Source organism: Chelonoidis abingdonii, chromosome 1 (assembly GCF_003597395.2).
Source record: "Chelonoidis abingdonii isolate Lonesome George chromosome 1, CheloAbing_2.0, whole genome shotgun sequence".
NCBI lineage: Eukaryota > Metazoa > Chordata > Testudines > Testudinidae > Chelonoidis > Chelonoidis abingdonii.
Genome location: NC_133769.1, coordinates 170,973,925 through 170,991,678, shown reverse-complemented (window position 1 = coordinate 170,991,678; position 17,754 = coordinate 170,973,925). Strand labels below are relative to the sequence as shown.

Here is a 17,754-nt window from a genome sequence, read left to right as displayed (position 1 = left end):
AGCACTTGTACATTTTGTCAATATTCAGTTGTTTGCCTTCATTATATTTAATTGAGACTCTATTTCATTTGCCTGTTCATTGACTATATCCTACCTGTATTACATCAACTTCTTTGCTATCCTCTTTACTAGGATATAGAGTTCCCCCTTTAATAAATTCATCCCTAACGGATGTGTCTGCCCAAACCATGTGCTCTTCCACTGCTGTTGGTCTTCCCCCAGCCTTTAGTTAAAAAATGCCCTACGAGCTTTTTAACTTTGTGTGCCAGCAGTCTGTTTCCATTTTGGTTTAAGTGAAGCCCATTCCCTCTTGTGTAGTCCACTCCTTCTCCGAAAGGTTCCTCAATTTCTAATACACTTAAATCTCTCCTCCGTACTCTATCATCTCATCCATGCATTGAAACCCTGCAGTTCTGCCTGTCTTTCTGGCCTGGAAACATTTCAGAGAATGCTACAATGGAGGTCCTGGGCTTTCATTTTACATTTAGCGGACTAAATTTGGCCTCCAGGACCTCTCCCCTACCTTTCCCTATGTCATTGGTACATACATTACCACAATGACTGGCTCCTCCCCAACACTGCACATAAGTCTGTCTGTATATTTTGTGATATCCACTACCTTTGCACCTAGCAGGCAATTCACCATGTGGTTCTCCCACTCATCACAAAACCAGCTATCTATATTTCTAATAATCAAATCCTCCAGTAGTATTGTCTGTCTCTTCCTAATAATGGGGCCCCCTGCCTCCAGAAGGATATCCCCTGAGTGCGAGAGAATATCAGGACATTATCTAGAAGATGGGTCCCAAATATGGGATCAGTCTCCTCTACTCCAGCTTGCTGGTTCCTTCCCTGAGACTTTCATCCTCCTTAGCAGCACAAGAGCTCTTGGACAGGAGGTGGGACCACTCTATGTCCCTGAAAGTCTCCTCATGTACCTCTGTCTTCTTTAGCTCCTCCAGTTCAGCCACTCTGGTCTCCCATACTCTGTCTCTGAGGGCCATGGGTTGCTTGCACAGCACGACACATGTGCCACCTTCCCATGAGGCAGGTAATCCTATTTGTTGCACTCAGTGCAATAAACTGGGTAGCCCAAATCCTGCTGCTGGACTTCTGTCTGCAATTTTTTATTCTTGTAGCTTTTTAACGTAGCTTAAGTTTAGACTATGTTGGTGAGGTGTTATTGGCTTTTCTTTATTTTGTTAATTACCTTCCTTGGCAACTTGATGAATTTCTAATTGTTATAGTCCCTCGGACTCATCCCCCTGCAGCTAAGCTCTCTTTAGGTGGGCACCTAAATGCCCATAGTGTCTTTGAGAATCTCACCCAACACAGTCATTATGAAGACATATATTGCACTGACATATGCAGAATATTCACTATGAATAGTTTGTAGGATGGGGCTAATATCCACCTGTAAATCTGCCTTATTTTCTGCTTATTAGACTATGTATATTTTATAGCATTGCTGCTTACATATACACTTAGTACAATATTAGGTTTCTAATGATTTAGTTAATTTTGTTTTTTATTTTACCCTTTTTAGGAAAATTTAAATAAACTGATGACTAACCTGAGATCTACAGCTCCTCACTTTGTGCGCTGTATTATCCCCAATGAAACTAAAACTCCAGGTATGGTAAAATCCAGCAATCTGTTATTCTATCTGCATTTTAATCCTGTTACAGTAACTCCTCATTTTAAGTTGTTTTATTGTTAACGGTGTTGATCAGTTAGGGAACATGCTCGTTTAAAGTTGTGCAATGCTCCCTTCTAACCTCTTGTTTGGCAGCCGCCTGCTTTGTTTAATGCTTGCAGGAAGAACAGCCCATTGGAGCTAGCTGGTGGGGGCTTGGAACCAGGGTGGACTGGCAGCCCCCCTATCAGCTCCCCCATCAACTCTCTGCTCCTCTAAGTTCCCTGTGGAGCAGCTGCCTGCAGTTCAGCTGTCCCTCCCCCACTGCCATGTGCTGCTCCTGCCCTCTGCCTTAGAGCTGGTCCCCGAGACTCATGCTTGATGTGTGGTGGGGAAGGAAGGAAGATGGGGGCTAATATCAGAGTGTCCCCCTCCCCCCTGCTGCTGCACCCTGCTTACCCCATCTTTGATAGAGTAGGGGGGACACACCAGGGCTCAGGATGGAGGGAGATTGCAGCAGCTGTGGTCTCAGCAAGCTGATCTAATTAACAAGACAGTGTACTTAAAGGGAAAATGGCATATCTCCCTCCATTTCTGCAGCCTTGTAGAATGAGAGCATTAACCCTTGAGGGCTCAGCCAATTGCTAGTTCCTCATTTAGCAGTAAGGGAAATATTCCACCCTTTGACTCCTCCACCTCAACCAAGCTTCACACTCATCATCTCCGTGTACCAGCATTAAAATGTTTGTTTAAAACTTATACTCTGTGTGTGTGTGTGTATATAATATAGTCTTTTGTCTGGTGAAAAAAATTTCCGTGGAACCTAACCCCCTCATTTACATTAATTCTTATGGGGAAATTGGATTTGTTTAACATTGTTTCGCTTAAAGTCACATTTTTCAGGAACATAACTACAACGTTAAGTGAGGAGTTACTGTATTTTTATCCCAGAATCCATTTCTAAGTCATCAGTCCACACTTTAAAGCAATTTGATTGTTCTCCTCCTCCAATGCTAGCTGTTGTTTTGAGACATTACTCGCAACTCTTCTCACCTACTGAGCAAAATGAAGGTTTAATCCTCATGGAACGATCTCATTTAATTAAGTTTTTGAATTTTTTCAAGGTGCAATGGATGCTTACCTTGTCCTCCACCAGCTTCGCTGTAATGGTGTCCTGGAAGGAATCCGTATTTGCCGTAAGGGATTTCCAAACAGAGTGCTTTATGCTGACTTTAAACAAAGGTAACACAGAGACCAGCCCCAGACACAGGTCATGTTTCTTCTCATGATGAAGTTCCAGTCAGAAGCATGGTACCTTTCTGCATAAAAATGAGCCAGGGTACTTTTCCCCCTCTTTGTTTTACTCAAGTTAATTTTCAGTTCAAAATGCCTGGAACTGGAGGGCAGTATTCTACTCTCGGTTTAAATCTGAAGTAGTTCCACTGGCATTGCTGAGGTTACTCCACATTCATTACAGTTTAACGAGAGCAAAATCTGACCCAGCATCCTGGCCCCCCTTTACTCATTCTTTCCCTGTTGTTAACAGGTACCGTATTCTGAATCCAGCTGCCATTCCAGAAGATAAGTTTGTGGACAGCAGAAAAGCTTCTGAAAAACTACTGGGTTCTTTAGATATTGACCAAACCCAGTATCGTTTTGGACACACAAAGGTAAAAAGAAAAAAGCATATGATTCCTTTTTGAAAGCAGATTTCAAAGCTGCAGAGTTCAGATCTAGATCTAAATGTTGCTGAAGTTAATGTTTTATATAAAGATATGACCATACCAAAGCCCACATTTGAAAACAGAATAAACAAAGGCAGAAAAGTAGAAAAACTGAGCTGTAAGTTTCTGTCATAAATTGATGTCTCCATCAGGAAGTAGTCTATATCTTGATGCAATCATTTTAAACGTGCTTTCTAATGGCAGCGTATATTCAATGTAAGATAGACAGGGTAGTGCAGTTGGTCTGTGGTGGCATTGTTATCCAGGAATTAGATAACTCTTCGCATGTAAATCACCACACAGCTGTGAGTGATTATGGTTACTAGAACCTGAGAGAGATTAAAACAACAGAGCTAGCAGCACAAGTAATTCTAATGTTAAGATAACAATACAAAAATAAAACAGAGGAGTTCTGCTTTATAAGCCACGAGCGGCAGCTCAAGCACTGCATATTGTTTCCTACAGAAATAATGCTACCAACAGGTGTTGCTGAACCAATGCTGCTAACACTTTAACTGCCAGTGTAGTCAGGACCAAACCATGATCATCACCATTTCAGCTGTCTTATTTACACAGAGTAAGTCTTGACTACAGTTTGTGAAATGGTACTAAACACAACTCTGTCCTGTCTACACTTGCAATGAAATTGATACTAGCACAGGTTCAGATGCACTCATTTTCAGCAACAGGTAGTTGACTTTCTAGCTTGAAAAGGCTCATGAGATTAACAATGATACCACAGTAGATTTGTTCCTATTTTATGTGCCCAAGTAAGAAGGTTAAAAACATTCCAAGAGTCTAACACCAATTAGTAGCGTTAGTAGTTATTACATGAGTTTGGCACATTTGAAATAGGCGAGATCAAACTATGATGTGTACTGTGGTTGGGTCATTATAACGTTATAACGCAATCCCCTGACACAGACTTTTATATTACCTAACCATCTCTTTGCTTCTGTTACCAGTCTTTCCTTGAACACTACTGTTACAATAAAAATTGACTTACACTGCTCCATGTTTCATGAAGATGGGATTATTCTGAGCTTGTTTCTAAATGACATCTGCCTATATTTTAGGTATTCTTTAAGGCTGGTCTCCTGGGTCATCTGGAAGAAATGAGGGATCAGAGACTATCCAAAATCCTAACAATGATCCAAGCAAGAGCACGAGGCAAACTGATGCGTATTGAGTTCCAAAAAATAGTGGAGCGAAGGTACAGGCAATCTTGGGTTATTCCCATCAGTCTTGGGGAAGAAACCACTCCTGTCTCACTTGATGACTAAATAAGGCCCTTCTAGTAGCACCTAAGTCTGTAGCTGGCCATAAATGAAGGATTACATAGAGTAATTTTAATATAGATTTACAACAGTAGTAGTTCCATATTGATCACCCACAATTTCAACTAAAACCAGTCAGTTGTAGATGCTCAGTGTCTCTGGCAGTCCAGCCATAATACATTTGTCTTGCCTGTGTCAGCACAAGTTCCTAATGCTGTTCAGAGCACAAAAGGACAATTGATCTGAGGACAGGCTCAAAGAATGTATATATCTCCCTCAACTCAGGCTGGGTTTACTTTGTTTTTTTATTTTTATAAACCAGGGATGCCCTTCTTGTGATCCAGTGGAACATTCGAGCTTTCATGGCTGTGAAGAACTGGCCCTGGATGAAGCTTTTCTTCAAGATCAAGCCCCTTCTGAAATCTGCAGAAACTGAAAAGGAAATGGCCAATATGAAAGAGGAATTCTTGAAGCTGAAGGAGGCCTTGGAAAAATCTGAAGCCAGGAGGAAGGAACTGGAAGAAAAGCAAGTTTCTCTGGTTCAGGAGAAGAATGACTTGCTCCTTCAGCTGCAGGCAGTGAGTGGGCAAAGCTATTTTTGGTTCATGTTTTATTTAATGTTCTTTCAGACATGACATCTTGCAAACCAAGCAGTCAAAAGAGACTTGCTTTTAGGTATTTACACACGCAGTTTTAAATTATGCAGCTGCTTTGGCTAGGAAATTAGGTTAAATTTACAATGGATATAAATTCTCATGTTTGAGAGCACAAGCTGATGGTTTGCCAATGCAAAAATTCTGGTGTTCAAGGAAATATTAATGTCCAAATTAATACTGTGAATTATATTTCATCAAATTGCATGCATGAGTGGGCATGCCCAACGTGAAAGGCTCCATCCTGCTTCCACTGAATATATCAGGAGTTTTGTCTTTGACATCAAATAAGAGAAGGAATAGACCCAGAGTTAGCATTCAAAAAGCTCATTTGGTGCACTCTTATGATCTGCTCTACTAAAGTATATTAGTCTGGGCTCCATGAGAACTAAATGAGTGGGGAATAAATGCAAAAGAATTAAGTTGGTAATTCCCAGACATTGTTGTCATCTTCTCTGTGTTATGCCAGGAGCAAGACACACTAGCAGATGCAGAAGAGCGATGCGACTTGCTGATTAAGTCCAAGATCCAGATGGAGGCAAAAGTCAAAGAACTGACAGAGCGGGTGGAGGATGAAGAGGAGATGAACTCGGAGCTGACCTCCAAGAAGAGAAAACTGGAAGATGAGTGCTCTGAATTGAAGAAAGACATTGATGACCTTGAAATAACATTGGCAAAAGTAGAGAAAGAAAAACATGCTACTGAAAATAAGGTACCATTAGAACTTGACCATACATCTCCACAGAGGATTTATACATAGCATGGGCTACTTTATGGCGGAGATATTGAAGGTCTGCTAATTGAAAGGCATATATAGTAAAGGCCACCCTGTAAGATCAGAATATATACACAGTAGAGGTTGAGCCTGGATCTCCAGTTTCCCAAGTGAGTTCTGCTGCTACTAAACCAAAAAATGATATCTGGTTTTACCCTAGTAAATAACCAGGTTGTTACTAACCCAGAGTTCTTTAAACTCTTCCTCTTGCACAGTCAAAACTTCTCCTCTCTTTTTTCCCCAGAGAACAAAAAACTAGAACCTGCCCAGTTACAGTGATGCTGAAAAAAAATTGGTAGAGTTGTAAAGCAGATGTCCCCATAACAAAGCCACTGCAAGAATTGGCACTAATTATAATAGCTGAGAAGTCAAAATTAAAATGAACTCCCCCTTCACTGTATCATCCTAATAGCCTGGTTAACTGCTTTTACAAAATATCCATCTCCAACTGATTTAGTATAAACTACTTTTTTATTTTCCAGTATGAGTATGGTCTAGGCAGTTCCCTTAGGCAAGGTTACAATAATCCTCTGCACATCGATCACTGCTATTGCATTTCTTCTACCACACAGGTCAAAAATCTGACAGAAGAAATGGCATCTCTGGATGAGACCATAAGCAAACTTACTAAAGAGAAGAAATCTTTGCAGGAAGCTCACCAGCAAGCACTGGATGACCTACAGGCAGAGGAAGACAAGGTCAACACACTGAGCAAAACTAAACTGAAACTAGAACAGCAAGTAGATGATGTGAGTTTGTCCTTCTCTTCATTTACATAATACTTATTTCTCCATTGCTTATGGCTTTTGGGAAGCTGGGGAACATTTTCTGTTTCTTTTTGTAAATGAGCTAGATGTAAAAGTGCAAACCACAAGGGGAAGGGTGTATAACAAAAATGGTACTATTATTTTCCTCTACAGTTGACTTTTTTTAACATGCAACTGTAACACCGACAGACTGTGGTCATCGGTGAGCAGGACTGAACCTGGGACCTCTGGAGCTTAGTGCATGAGTCTCCACAGCATGAGCTAAAACCCAACTGATGGTTAGCTAAAGCTGTAGAGTAGACTCATTAAACTCTCTCTCTGTTTCTAAGTGGTCTCAGTGCCACTAGGTGGGACAGAACACCGCACTCAGAAGGCGTGTGGGTTACATACTTCTCCTAGCTGAGGCAGTGCATCCCATGCTTTAGAGGACTTCCCAGTTGAAATCCTGGACGACCCCCACCTGTAATGCCAAGAGAACCTGGTCGTGGGCAGGCAGTATTGAACCTAGGACCTCTGGAGCTTACTGCATAAGCCTCTACCACATGAGCTAAAAGCCAACTGATTAATTCCTTTTTCTCTTTCTAAGTGGTCTCGGTGCCACTAGATGGGACAGAACAACACACCTAGGAGATGTGTGGGTTACACAACAGTAACAAGAGGAAATCCATTTGGTTTGTATTTGCAGTGTAATTGACCTGTAGACAAACAGAGCTGTCTTGGAGAGAGAGGGCGGTAATGCCTGCACAAACAGGAAGTATGGAGTGGCCCTTACATCATATTAATCCCAGTTTGTGTTCTTGACATGGGCTGATCTCAGCTAGAAAGAAAAAATGGAAAACAGGACACTGGTACTTTAACTCTTCTACTTCAGTGTTCATTAGGATGTAGCAAAAACTGGACCTTATATTTAATGACTGGCTTCTCATTCCCATAGCTTGAGGGCTCACTAGAACAAGAGAAGAAAATAAGGATGGACCTGGAAAGGATCAAACGCAAACTGGAAGGGGATTTGAAGCTGACCCAGGAGAGTCTCATGGATTTAGAAAATGATAAGCTGCAGTTGGATGAAAAGTTAAAGAAGTAAGATACTGTTTGTATTGTACAGAATAATACAGGAACTTGGGACTTGCCATTTCAGACCCATTAATGCCAGAATCCTGCCTGCTACGGTGGCAGACACTGAATGCCATTTCAGAGGAAAGTGACCCAAGAATATTGTACAGTGCTGAATAGGGATAAGAGAATTCCTTCCTGGTACCTGCAGTTTGTACCCTGAAGCATAAGATTTGATTGATCCCCATCTTCATATGCATAAAATGAATGTTTGTGAGCATTTTAGCTGACCAGAGAGGACAGAAGTCTAAAAAAGGTGTCTCCCCCATCTAACCTGCTAACAGTACAGTTGTAGGACATCAGCTCTGTTAAATGTACTTATCCACTGAGTTCGAAAAGCAATTTTATTTCCATGTGAGCTTTTACAAATAGCAGAGGTAAGAAGTTCTCACCTATAGCTATTCATAATATCACAAGTCCAGCCAGTACTGATATTGTACAAGGTAAGGACGCTTTACATATAGTAGCACAACATATGAGTGTCTTGTCTTAGCTTGAACAATACTGTTCTGACAGAAGACTGTATTTTTTCCAAACCCAGTGGTGGTGAGATTGGGAGTTGTAGTGATATTACGACAGCAGCATTCTTCCCATTTCAGCTCTGACTGAGTCAGCACTTCTATTCCCAGGTTTTTATAAGGGGACTATAAAAAATTTGCTTTAGAAAATCTTTGCTTCAGCTAGTAGGGTAAATCTGTTACTGCAGAACTTTATTTTCTTTGTCAGGAAAGAATTTGAAATAAGTCATCTGAACTCCAAGCTTGAGGATGAACAAACCATAGTGATTCAACTCCAGAAGAAGATCAAGGAGCTGCAGGTAATTTTTTTGTCTTCACTTCTTCTGTGTCAGGAATGACCCCTTGCAGGGAATAGAGAAGCATGGAGAGTGAGGGAAGGAGACAGGAAGTGGTGTGCTCTATATGTTTCTGCCTTGGATACATGGCACAGAGAAGGAAGGAGGTGAGCTGGTCAGCCTGAAACACAAATGCTGTGGCAGAATATCTGAAGCATGGACCGTAATAAAGGAGGCTGAGCCATCTGAGGAGAACTTATGCGTAGAAGACCATCCCCAAGCCTAGGGACTTGAGGCTAGTTTGACAAAGAAGAACCAATTTTGGGAGGCCACCTTCAAGCACAAGGGACAGAGAAGCCCAGGCTTAACTAGAGGGACCCTGGGTTAACTAATGACATGGGGGTTCAGGAAAGACAATAAGGAGGGAGACTGAGATGGAAATCTACATGATAGTGGGTGCAGGAGAACATAAAGAAGGAAATTGGGTACCAGAAGGCTCAAAGCCTGGATTCCACTTGTGCAAACTGAAGAATTAAATTGTGAATCTGGCCCACCGATCTTGAGTTACAGGCTGTCACAGCCCTGTGTGTTAAAGGAAAGGAAAGATACAAACTGCTGTGATATGTGATACCGCTAGAGTTTGTCACTAATGATCACTAAGACACAAAACCCAGAATCCATTCCAGAATAAATGCTGCTGATCCATGGAAGCTCCATTACTCCCCTGCGTTCTGTATCTGCCAAGATAGTTTCCTGTGCTTCTCAGGAGTGTGCAGGATTCTGCACTAATTATGCATTGGCTCCTTCCCAGGGCAAAATTTGTGACTGAACAGCTCTGATGGTCCCAGTTCAGAGGTGAGAGAGGAAGTTGAAGAAAGAGGTCTTGAGGCCTGCTCATTACCCAGGCACTCCTCAGTCTCTCACATCCCAGGCAGAGGTTGAAGAATACTTGCTACACAATGGCTATTGCAATAACGGGAAAGAGCCTCTTACAGTTTTCTTGAACAGTAATTGGGAGAGGAGGAGATACTCCTCTGTCCCACTTCCAAATAAATTGCTTTGCTTATATTCCAGGTCTGCACACTTTGGACTCAAGTTTGTAGAGAAAGCACTGAGTGGTTTTAGTAGGCATAGGATGCATAGGTCCTGTTCCAGCTCCAACATTGACTTGTTTGTCACTGGGGAAGGTACTTCACTGCTGTGGCTTGGTTTCGTCATTTCTAAATTGCAGCATGTATGACATGGAGCTGTTATGAAGTGCTTTGAGCTTCTCTGGCAATTGCTATGGAGGTGAAGGGTGTTACGTGCATGTGTGTCTTTGCCTCATAGGCTCGTATAGAGGAGCTAGAAGAGGAGCTGGAAGCCGAAAGAGCTGCCCGAGCCAAGGTGGAAAAGCAGAGATCGGATCTGGCTCGAGAGCTGGAAGAGTTGAGTGAGCGGCTGGAGGAGGCTGGAGGAGCCACTGCAGCGCAGCTGGAGATGAACAAGAAGCGGGAGGCTGAGTTCCTGAAGCTGCGGCGGGACCTCGAGGAGGCCACGCTGCACTATGAGGCAACAGCAGCCACCCTGAGGAAGAAGCACGCAGACAGCATGGCGGAGCTGGGGGAGCAAGTGGACAACCTGCAGCGTGTCAAGCAGAAACTAGAGAAAGAGAAGAGCGAGCTGAAGCTGGAGGTGGACGACCTGTCATCCAACATGGAGCAGATGGTCAAGGGAAAAGTAGGGCTTCCGAGACTTTGTACACAAACATACAAACGGGCTTGTTTTAAAGTTTCCAGAGAAGCAGTGGAGGGTTGGATGATTCAGGAGAGCAACAGAAAGGGTCTGGAGGCTTTCACATCTAAGTCATTTGTTTCACTCCATCCCAGGCTGGTGACAACCTTCTGATGGATATTGGGTGTTTGGTCCTGCAACTCAGTGCTTACCAGTCATAGGCCCTTATCTCAGAAAGTACTTCTGTGATAAGGTCCCTCTTAGCATTCCCTGAAGAGCACCCAAGTGCTGGGGGGTGATGGAGACTGAACTATTCCTCCACCTCACAAAGTCCCTCTGGATCACTGGTTTGAGTCAGATCAGCAGGGAGGTGTGGAGAGGAGGTAGCTTATACAGCCGCTGCCTGTACTGTTACTCTGGGTAGATAAATTGTGGGTGTAGTCTTCTGGGTGATTAATCCCATCCAGCAATTCAGAAGAAGTTTGAAGAAATTTATGCTTGTGCATATGATACCTTTTGAAATCATTGCAGGAGCTTTCTACCACATTGTTTCCATTCAGAATCCAAGGCTATCATTAAAGAAAATAACTATTTTTCTGTCCTCTGCATCACCACCTTGCACTCATTTTATTTTTAAGAGTTACATTTTAAAAAAAATCTCTGGGGTATCATTTCTTCTGGGTCACGTTAAAACCTGAGCCAAATCCTAAAGTTATTATTCAAGTTTTACTCAGGCAAGAAAACAGGAGGCAGAATGCATAAAATGGCAAACACCATAAAAATCTTATTAAGTAAACTCCTTGCTTATGCGTATAATATTAACAAAATACAATGCAAGTCTTCTCATTCCAAAACTCATTGAACAGAAGATTTTAACTTCTGCCTTCCAAAATTCTACTTGTCTGGGGTGAAAATATCATTAGTGTTTTTATTTTGAATCCTTGTGTTATAGGGTAAACCAGATGGTAATGTACCTGGGCTGTGAAGTTTGCAGCTTTGTATATCTTTTCTCTCAATTCCATTAGTCAAATGCAGAAAAACTTTGTCGCACATATGAAGACAACCTCAATGAGACAAAGACTAAACTGGATGAAATGACTCGCTTAATGAATGACCTCACCACCCAAAAAGGAAAGCTGCAAACTGAGAATGGTAGGTATATGCAGCATCAGTGAGCTTCTTTGAGTTCATTGCAGGACTGTGCTAGACCCTGCAGGGAATTGGAATTCTGTTGCATGCAGGTGGCTGGGTGGAGAGTAAACACCTAGTTAGATACTACCTGTGTGGTACCGCAGGTGAGCCTTGCCTCACTTCCCTTCATCCAGGTTATAAACAAGTCCAGATAGATCTTTTTAAATCAAAAACCATCCCCCTGCCTTTCACAGGTCTCATTTATTAGTGACACCCATGCGTGCAAGTAGAAGCTCACTCAAATGCACCTGGCTTTTTCTAAAAGAATAAGCTTTCCCTCAGGCTACCCTTGAGCTGTGCTGCCATCATATCACCTCAGCTAAACAGGGCAATGCTGAGCAAGGTTCAGCTGTGAAGACCCTGAACAAGAAACATCTAACCTAGGTGCTGCAGGAGGTAGTGGTGTTAATACAGTAGGCGGCATTATTGTTTGTGAGTGTGCTAGGCCCCAGCACTGTGTTAGGGCATTGTGCTTCTGGACAGGCATTCTTTCAATGAGACGTGAAACCAGTGGCATCTTAGTGATCATTTAAGATCCTATGCCACTTTTTGCAAGAGTAGGAGTGTTAATCTCTGAATCTTGACCAAATTCCAACTCTGATCACTGTTTTGTTAACCAAAATTCCTATGTATTTTCGTTTGGGAATTATGTTTTTCATTTCCTATCCTAAACTAGTGTGCAGCATTGCTGTGAACTGTTAAATGGCTGCTGCATACAACCTCTGCACTGGCTGTATTCACGTGGTGGCTAAAGTGTTCCCATGTATTCTCCTGACCTGCCTGATGGGAGTCGTGAGGTTGATGTTTCTAAAGTGCTTTGTAATGTTGGGGAAAAGGTCTATGGAAGTGCAGTGTACAGTAATAAAAAGTATGAAGGAAAAAAACAGTAATTACATGGACGCCAGTGTATGTCTACTTCAATGAATAATGCAAGAGTCCAACTAAAATTAATGCACCACTGTACATGCCATGTGTAAATAAACTAAAAGAAACCTTCTGTTGGGTTTGACCATTGCATATATCTGAGAAGGCTGACTCAGATGCTTTCCTTAACAAGAGATCAGCCATATTCACTAGGAGGGTTGGGTTGGGCAGGTGTAACTAAACCTTGAATTTGGCCCAGTGGGATAGCAAGCAGCACATGTTCCAATCTTGCTTGGTTAAAATCTGTTGGCAGGTGAATTTGCAAGACAGCTAGAAGAGAAAGAGTCACTGATAAATCAGCTTTGCAGAGGAAAGACGTCATTCACTCAGCAGATTGAAGAACTTAGAAGACTGCTGGAAGAGGAAACCAAGGTAATGCTTTGGCTCTTTCACCCCATTTGCTTATGTGTAGGCTTCGGACAATGATACATTTTACTTAGCTGTAATAAAAAAAAGTGAGATGGCTGGAATGCTTCTGATTGAGATGAATGGGAATGGATTTGTTTGCTTTTAACATGGAGGAAAACTAAAATCAGACATTTGATCATGAACATTCTGATGCCAGTACTAATAGGACTTTCTGCATCTGAACAGGACAAGTCAGAGAGGTGAGGAAGAAAAATCAGTTATACTCTCTCTCTCTTTCTAGAAAGAATCATTCTAATAGGGGCTCCAAGCAGTAAAAAGTGTTCCATAAATATTAGAATTTTAATTTGGATGCTTATGCGAATTAATTAGAACATCTTTGATCTCAGTGCTGGGCTGGACATGTTGCAGGGAACAGGCTTTCTCGTGGCATTTAGGTAGGTTGTTTCTTTCTTCCATGTGGACCAGAAATACCATGAGACTATCCTTTCTCGTACTCTTGCCCTCCCCTCAGCTGTGGCTAGACACTTGGAGACAAAGAGGAAAAGGAACTGAAGTTTTTGTAACCTAGAAAGGCTCAGTTTGGATTGTTGGGGACCTGTTGGTTGGGACTTCTTGTGTCCCAGACTGGTTTGCCATCCTTGACTATAATGACGTAACCTTTAATCCTGCAGTCCAAGAATGCCCTTGCTCATGCACTGCAAGCTGCCAGGCATGACTGCGATCTTCTGCGGGAGCAGTTTGAAGAGGAGCAAGAAGCCAAGGCAGAGCTGCAGCGGGCTCTGTCCAAGGGAAATGCAGAAGTGGCACAGTGGAGGACTAAATATGAAACTGATGCCATTCAAAGAACTGAGGAATTAGAAGAAGCCAAGTAAGTGGTTTCTATTAGCATTGCCTTCTTCCTGTACTCCACTGGGAGAGCTACACTCCATAGCATTTTAACCACCCTGAAATATGCAGAGTAAGAGGATTAAAGTGCTAGTAGTTTCCACACTGTCATCTGAATGTATGCTCTGTCTGTGTTGTGTTTGCCATCTCCAAAGAGTTAAGAAAGAGAACAATCATCAGTGCCATTAGTTGGGAGCGACACTTATTTGATAACTTGCTTGGGAGCTATTCATAGAATCATAGGACTGGCAGGAAGCTTGAGAGGTCATCTAGTCCAGTCCCCTGCACTCATGGCAGGACTAAGTATTACCTAGACCAGGAGTGGACAAACTTTTTTTTTGGCCTGAGGGCTGCATCAGGTTTCAGAAATTGTATGGAGAGCCAGTTAGGGGAGGCTGGTGGCACGGCTGCACCAGGACGGGCAGCTGCGTTGTCCAGATGGAGCCAGCCATGCACTGCGCAGCACAGAGACTGGGTCAGACCAGGCTTTGCAGCTGCATTACCCCAGGAGCTCACAGCCCCACTGCTCAGAGCATTGTGCCAGCGGTGCAGTGAGCTGAGGCTGTGGGGGGAGGGGAAACAGCGGGGTAGGGGCCAGGGGCTAACTTCCCAGGCCAGGACCCGGGCAGAATAGTCCCGCAGGCTGGATGTGGCCTGCGGGCCGTAGTTTGCCTACTTCTGATCTAGACCATCCCTGACAGGTGTTTGTCTAACCTCCTTTTAAAAATCCCCAATAATGGAGATTCCACAGCCTCCCTGGGCAATTTATTCCAGTGCTTAATCACCCTGACAGTTAGGAAGTTTTTCCTAATGTCCAACCTAAACCTCCCTTGCTTCAATTTAAGCCCATTGCTTTTTGTCCTATCCTTAGCGATTAAGAAGAACAATTTTTCTCCCTTCTCCTGTAAAAACCTTTTATGTACTTGAAAACTGTTATTATGTCCCCCCTTAGTCTTCTCTTTCTCCAGACTAAGCAGATCCAATTTTTTCAATCTTCCCTCATAGGTCATGTTTTCTAGACCTTTAATCATGTTTGTTGCTCTCTTCTGGACTTTCTCTAATTTGTCTTCCCTGAAATGTGGCACCCAGTACTGGACACAATACTCCAGCTGAGGCCTAATCAAACCTGTTCATGGTTGTCTTACTGCTCTGCCCCATTTTTCCCTGTGTTAGAAAAAAGCTAGCGGCTCGCCTACAGGAAGCTGAGGAAGCAATTGAGGCAGCCAATGCCAAGTGCTCTTCCCTGGAGAAGACAAAGCACAGACTGCAGAACGAGCTGGAGGACATCGTGATTGACTTAGAAAGGGCCAATTCGGCAGCGGCAGCCCTGGACAAGAAGCAGCGCAATTTTGACAAGCTCATCAGTGACTGGAAACAGAAGTACGAGGAGACACAAGCAGAGCTTGAAGCTTCCCAGAAGGAAGCCCGCAGCCTGAGCACAGAGCTGTTTAAACTGAAGAATGCTTATGAAGAGACTCTGGACAATCTGGAGACAGTGAAAAGGGAAAACAAGAATCTCCAAGGTGGGCCATGCATAATAGGCTCAGCAGTAGTTAAGAGAGAACCTGGTCTTCTTAAGATGTGGTGCCCACTTGGCAACTTCATGGACCTGTAGAAGTTGGGTAACATTAGTCTCGCTGCTGCACTGGAGCAGTGAGAGGTGGTTGTTCCTTCTGTCACTGAAATTTGTTCTAGTTTCCTTCTCTAAATCCAGTTTTTAAACAAATTTGGTGCTGATGAAAGATGCTGAATTAACAGCATTTATCCACAGGAACAGGAGCAACATATAGGCAGTTAGCACATGCTCTTCTACACTCCCCTGCCAAAGTACCCCAATAGTACCCTGCAGCAGGCTCTGTCTTCATAGGATAAAGAAGAAATCAAACCCTTTCCATCGCTGGCCAACTGCTGAGCCTACCGACAAAGGACCTAACTGGTACCAGTTACGGTGCTTTTTGTAACATGGAACACTTCTCTACTAGTGTATGAGAGACAAATAGATTCACTGAGGCCACTGAACAGCCATTTTGTAATAGATTTTTAGCCACGATCCCTTAGCAAGTATTTTGAAATATCCAGTCCAATGTAATTAGAAAAATTTTAACGGAACTGTACTAAGTTCTTCAACTTTATTGGCTTATCTTCTAGAATTTTGTTTTGAGCTGTACCATCTATCTGACACTTATTGAACAGAGTTAAAGTTTAAAATACTAGGTCCTATTTCAAAAGACCATGGAATCATAAAGGAATTCTTGGGTGTTTGTTACCCACAGGAAATCCAACCAGTGCTTCATATAGGCACAGAGGAGTTCACATTACACAATAATCCCAATCATCACTGTAGGCCTTTTTGCCAGTCACTTGAGTGAGCATAAGTCTTGAGTGGGTGTGGAGAGTTAACATACCCTGTCACTGTTTAGAGCAGTAGCTCTCAAACTTTTTTACTGGTGACCCCTTTCACATAGCAAATCTCTGAGTGCAACCTCCCCCCCCCTTATAAATAAAACACTTTTTTACATATTTAACACCATTATAAATGCTGGAGGCAAAGCAGGGTTGGGGTGTAGGTTGACAGCTCGCAACCCCTATGTAATAACCTCGTGACCACCTGAGGGGTCCTGACCCCCCATTTGAGAACCCCTGGTTTAGAAGTGCTACTTGGAGCAGAAGTGAGGAATGTAGATGAACTGCTGCAGGGGACATCTGAAGTTTCTTGGACAGAGCCTTTCCAGAAATTAGCAAGTTTGCTAAACTGCAATAACCAGTTTAAAACTGTTTATGGAGAATCCCCACACAAAAGATGCACTGGTTTAATTAAACAGATTTAAGTGAAATCAGTGCAACTTCTGCGTGTATAGACAAACCTTTAGCAAGTTATTTGGAAGGTGATTTTTGTAATCACTCTCTGGGCCTGGTGGTAAAATCATAACGTTATACTTGTATGTACAGTACTATGTTTCTGGGACTTCAATGCAAATTCTTCTTCTTGTCATTTCAGAGGAGATTTCTGATCTGACTGATCAGATTAGTGAAGGAAACAAGAGCCTTCATGAGATAGAAAAAATCAAGAAACAGGTTGAACAAGAAAAGTCAGAAGTTCAGTTAGCCCTGGAAGAAGCTGAGGTAAGAGGAAGGAAGGGAGAGAGGGAAGGAGGTTTATCTGTTGCTGCGTCGCTTTCTCAGTCACACAGCAAAGAGCAAACATTTATTGCCTATTATTAGGAGATATAGTTCTCTGCTCCTCTGTATTTACACACCAACCTTGCTGGCCTAAATTTTCAAAAGTGACATGATTTTGCCAGCTTCAATTTTTGGATGCCCAAACTGAGACCCCTGTAAAGTGGCCTGATTTTCAGAAACTGCAAGAAACCCTTTCTCTGAAAATCAGGCCTCTTCAAAAAAAACTCAACTAGGAGCCTCCAAATTCCCAGTCACTTTCGAAAATGCAAGCTGCTGAGGGTACTGGTTTTGTTCATCCAATTTCAAACCTTATTGAGTACGCCAAATATCTTGTATTCATCAGCAAATTCTTAACTCTCATCTTCCTCTTTGAGAATCAAAAGCTAAACTTTATGAAGTTTTATTCTAAATAATGTCTCACTATGGATTGCACTGAGATTAGTGCCCTTCTGTCTTTCTGCAATGATAGTCTGCTAAGCAAGAGTAGCAGTCTCATAAACCCAAATGAAAAGAGGCCATTTAGAAAATCTTTAAATCCCAAAGGAATTTGGTAAAAATCACTGAACATCATTACAGTAATTTCTGCAGTGACAGGCATACATACATCCAGGGAGGACCCACCACAATTTTTGAGAGTGAACCAGCACTACAAAATTCATTACATTCCAGGTGGAAATCTACTCTTGATTATTCATTTAAAAGATTGTAGATTTCTTGAGGTTTTGGTGAACTGCAGGGCTAGGTTGGTCAGTGT

The 17,754-nt window shown here is 42.5% G+C and overlaps 1 protein-coding gene across 1 annotated transcript in view; it reads left to right on the top strand.

The window, feature by feature from the left end:
* Positions 1–17,754, top strand: part of MYH15 (myosin heavy chain 15) — a 59,536-nt gene that overhangs the window by 27,449 nt on the left and 14,333 nt on the right. The window contains exons 19-33 of the mRNA XM_032780256.2: positions 1,547–1,634; positions 2,761–2,878; positions 3,183–3,306; positions 4,437–4,573; positions 4,960–5,215; positions 5,760–6,002; positions 6,638–6,814; positions 7,767–7,912; positions 8,672–8,762; positions 10,068–10,457; positions 11,477–11,603; positions 12,820–12,938; positions 13,607–13,803; positions 14,994–15,343; positions 16,819–16,943. Of these exons, the coding sequence (XP_032636147.1) occupies positions 1,547–1,634; positions 2,761–2,878; positions 3,183–3,306; positions 4,437–4,573; positions 4,960–5,215; positions 5,760–6,002; positions 6,638–6,814; positions 7,767–7,912; positions 8,672–8,762; positions 10,068–10,457; positions 11,477–11,603; positions 12,820–12,938; positions 13,607–13,803; positions 14,994–15,343; positions 16,819–16,943 (2,688 nt within the window). The remainder of the gene's footprint in view (positions 1–1,546; positions 1,635–2,760; positions 2,879–3,182; positions 3,307–4,436; positions 4,574–4,959; positions 5,216–5,759; positions 6,003–6,637; positions 6,815–7,766; positions 7,913–8,671; positions 8,763–10,067; positions 10,458–11,476; positions 11,604–12,819; positions 12,939–13,606; positions 13,804–14,993; positions 15,344–16,818; positions 16,944–17,754) is intronic.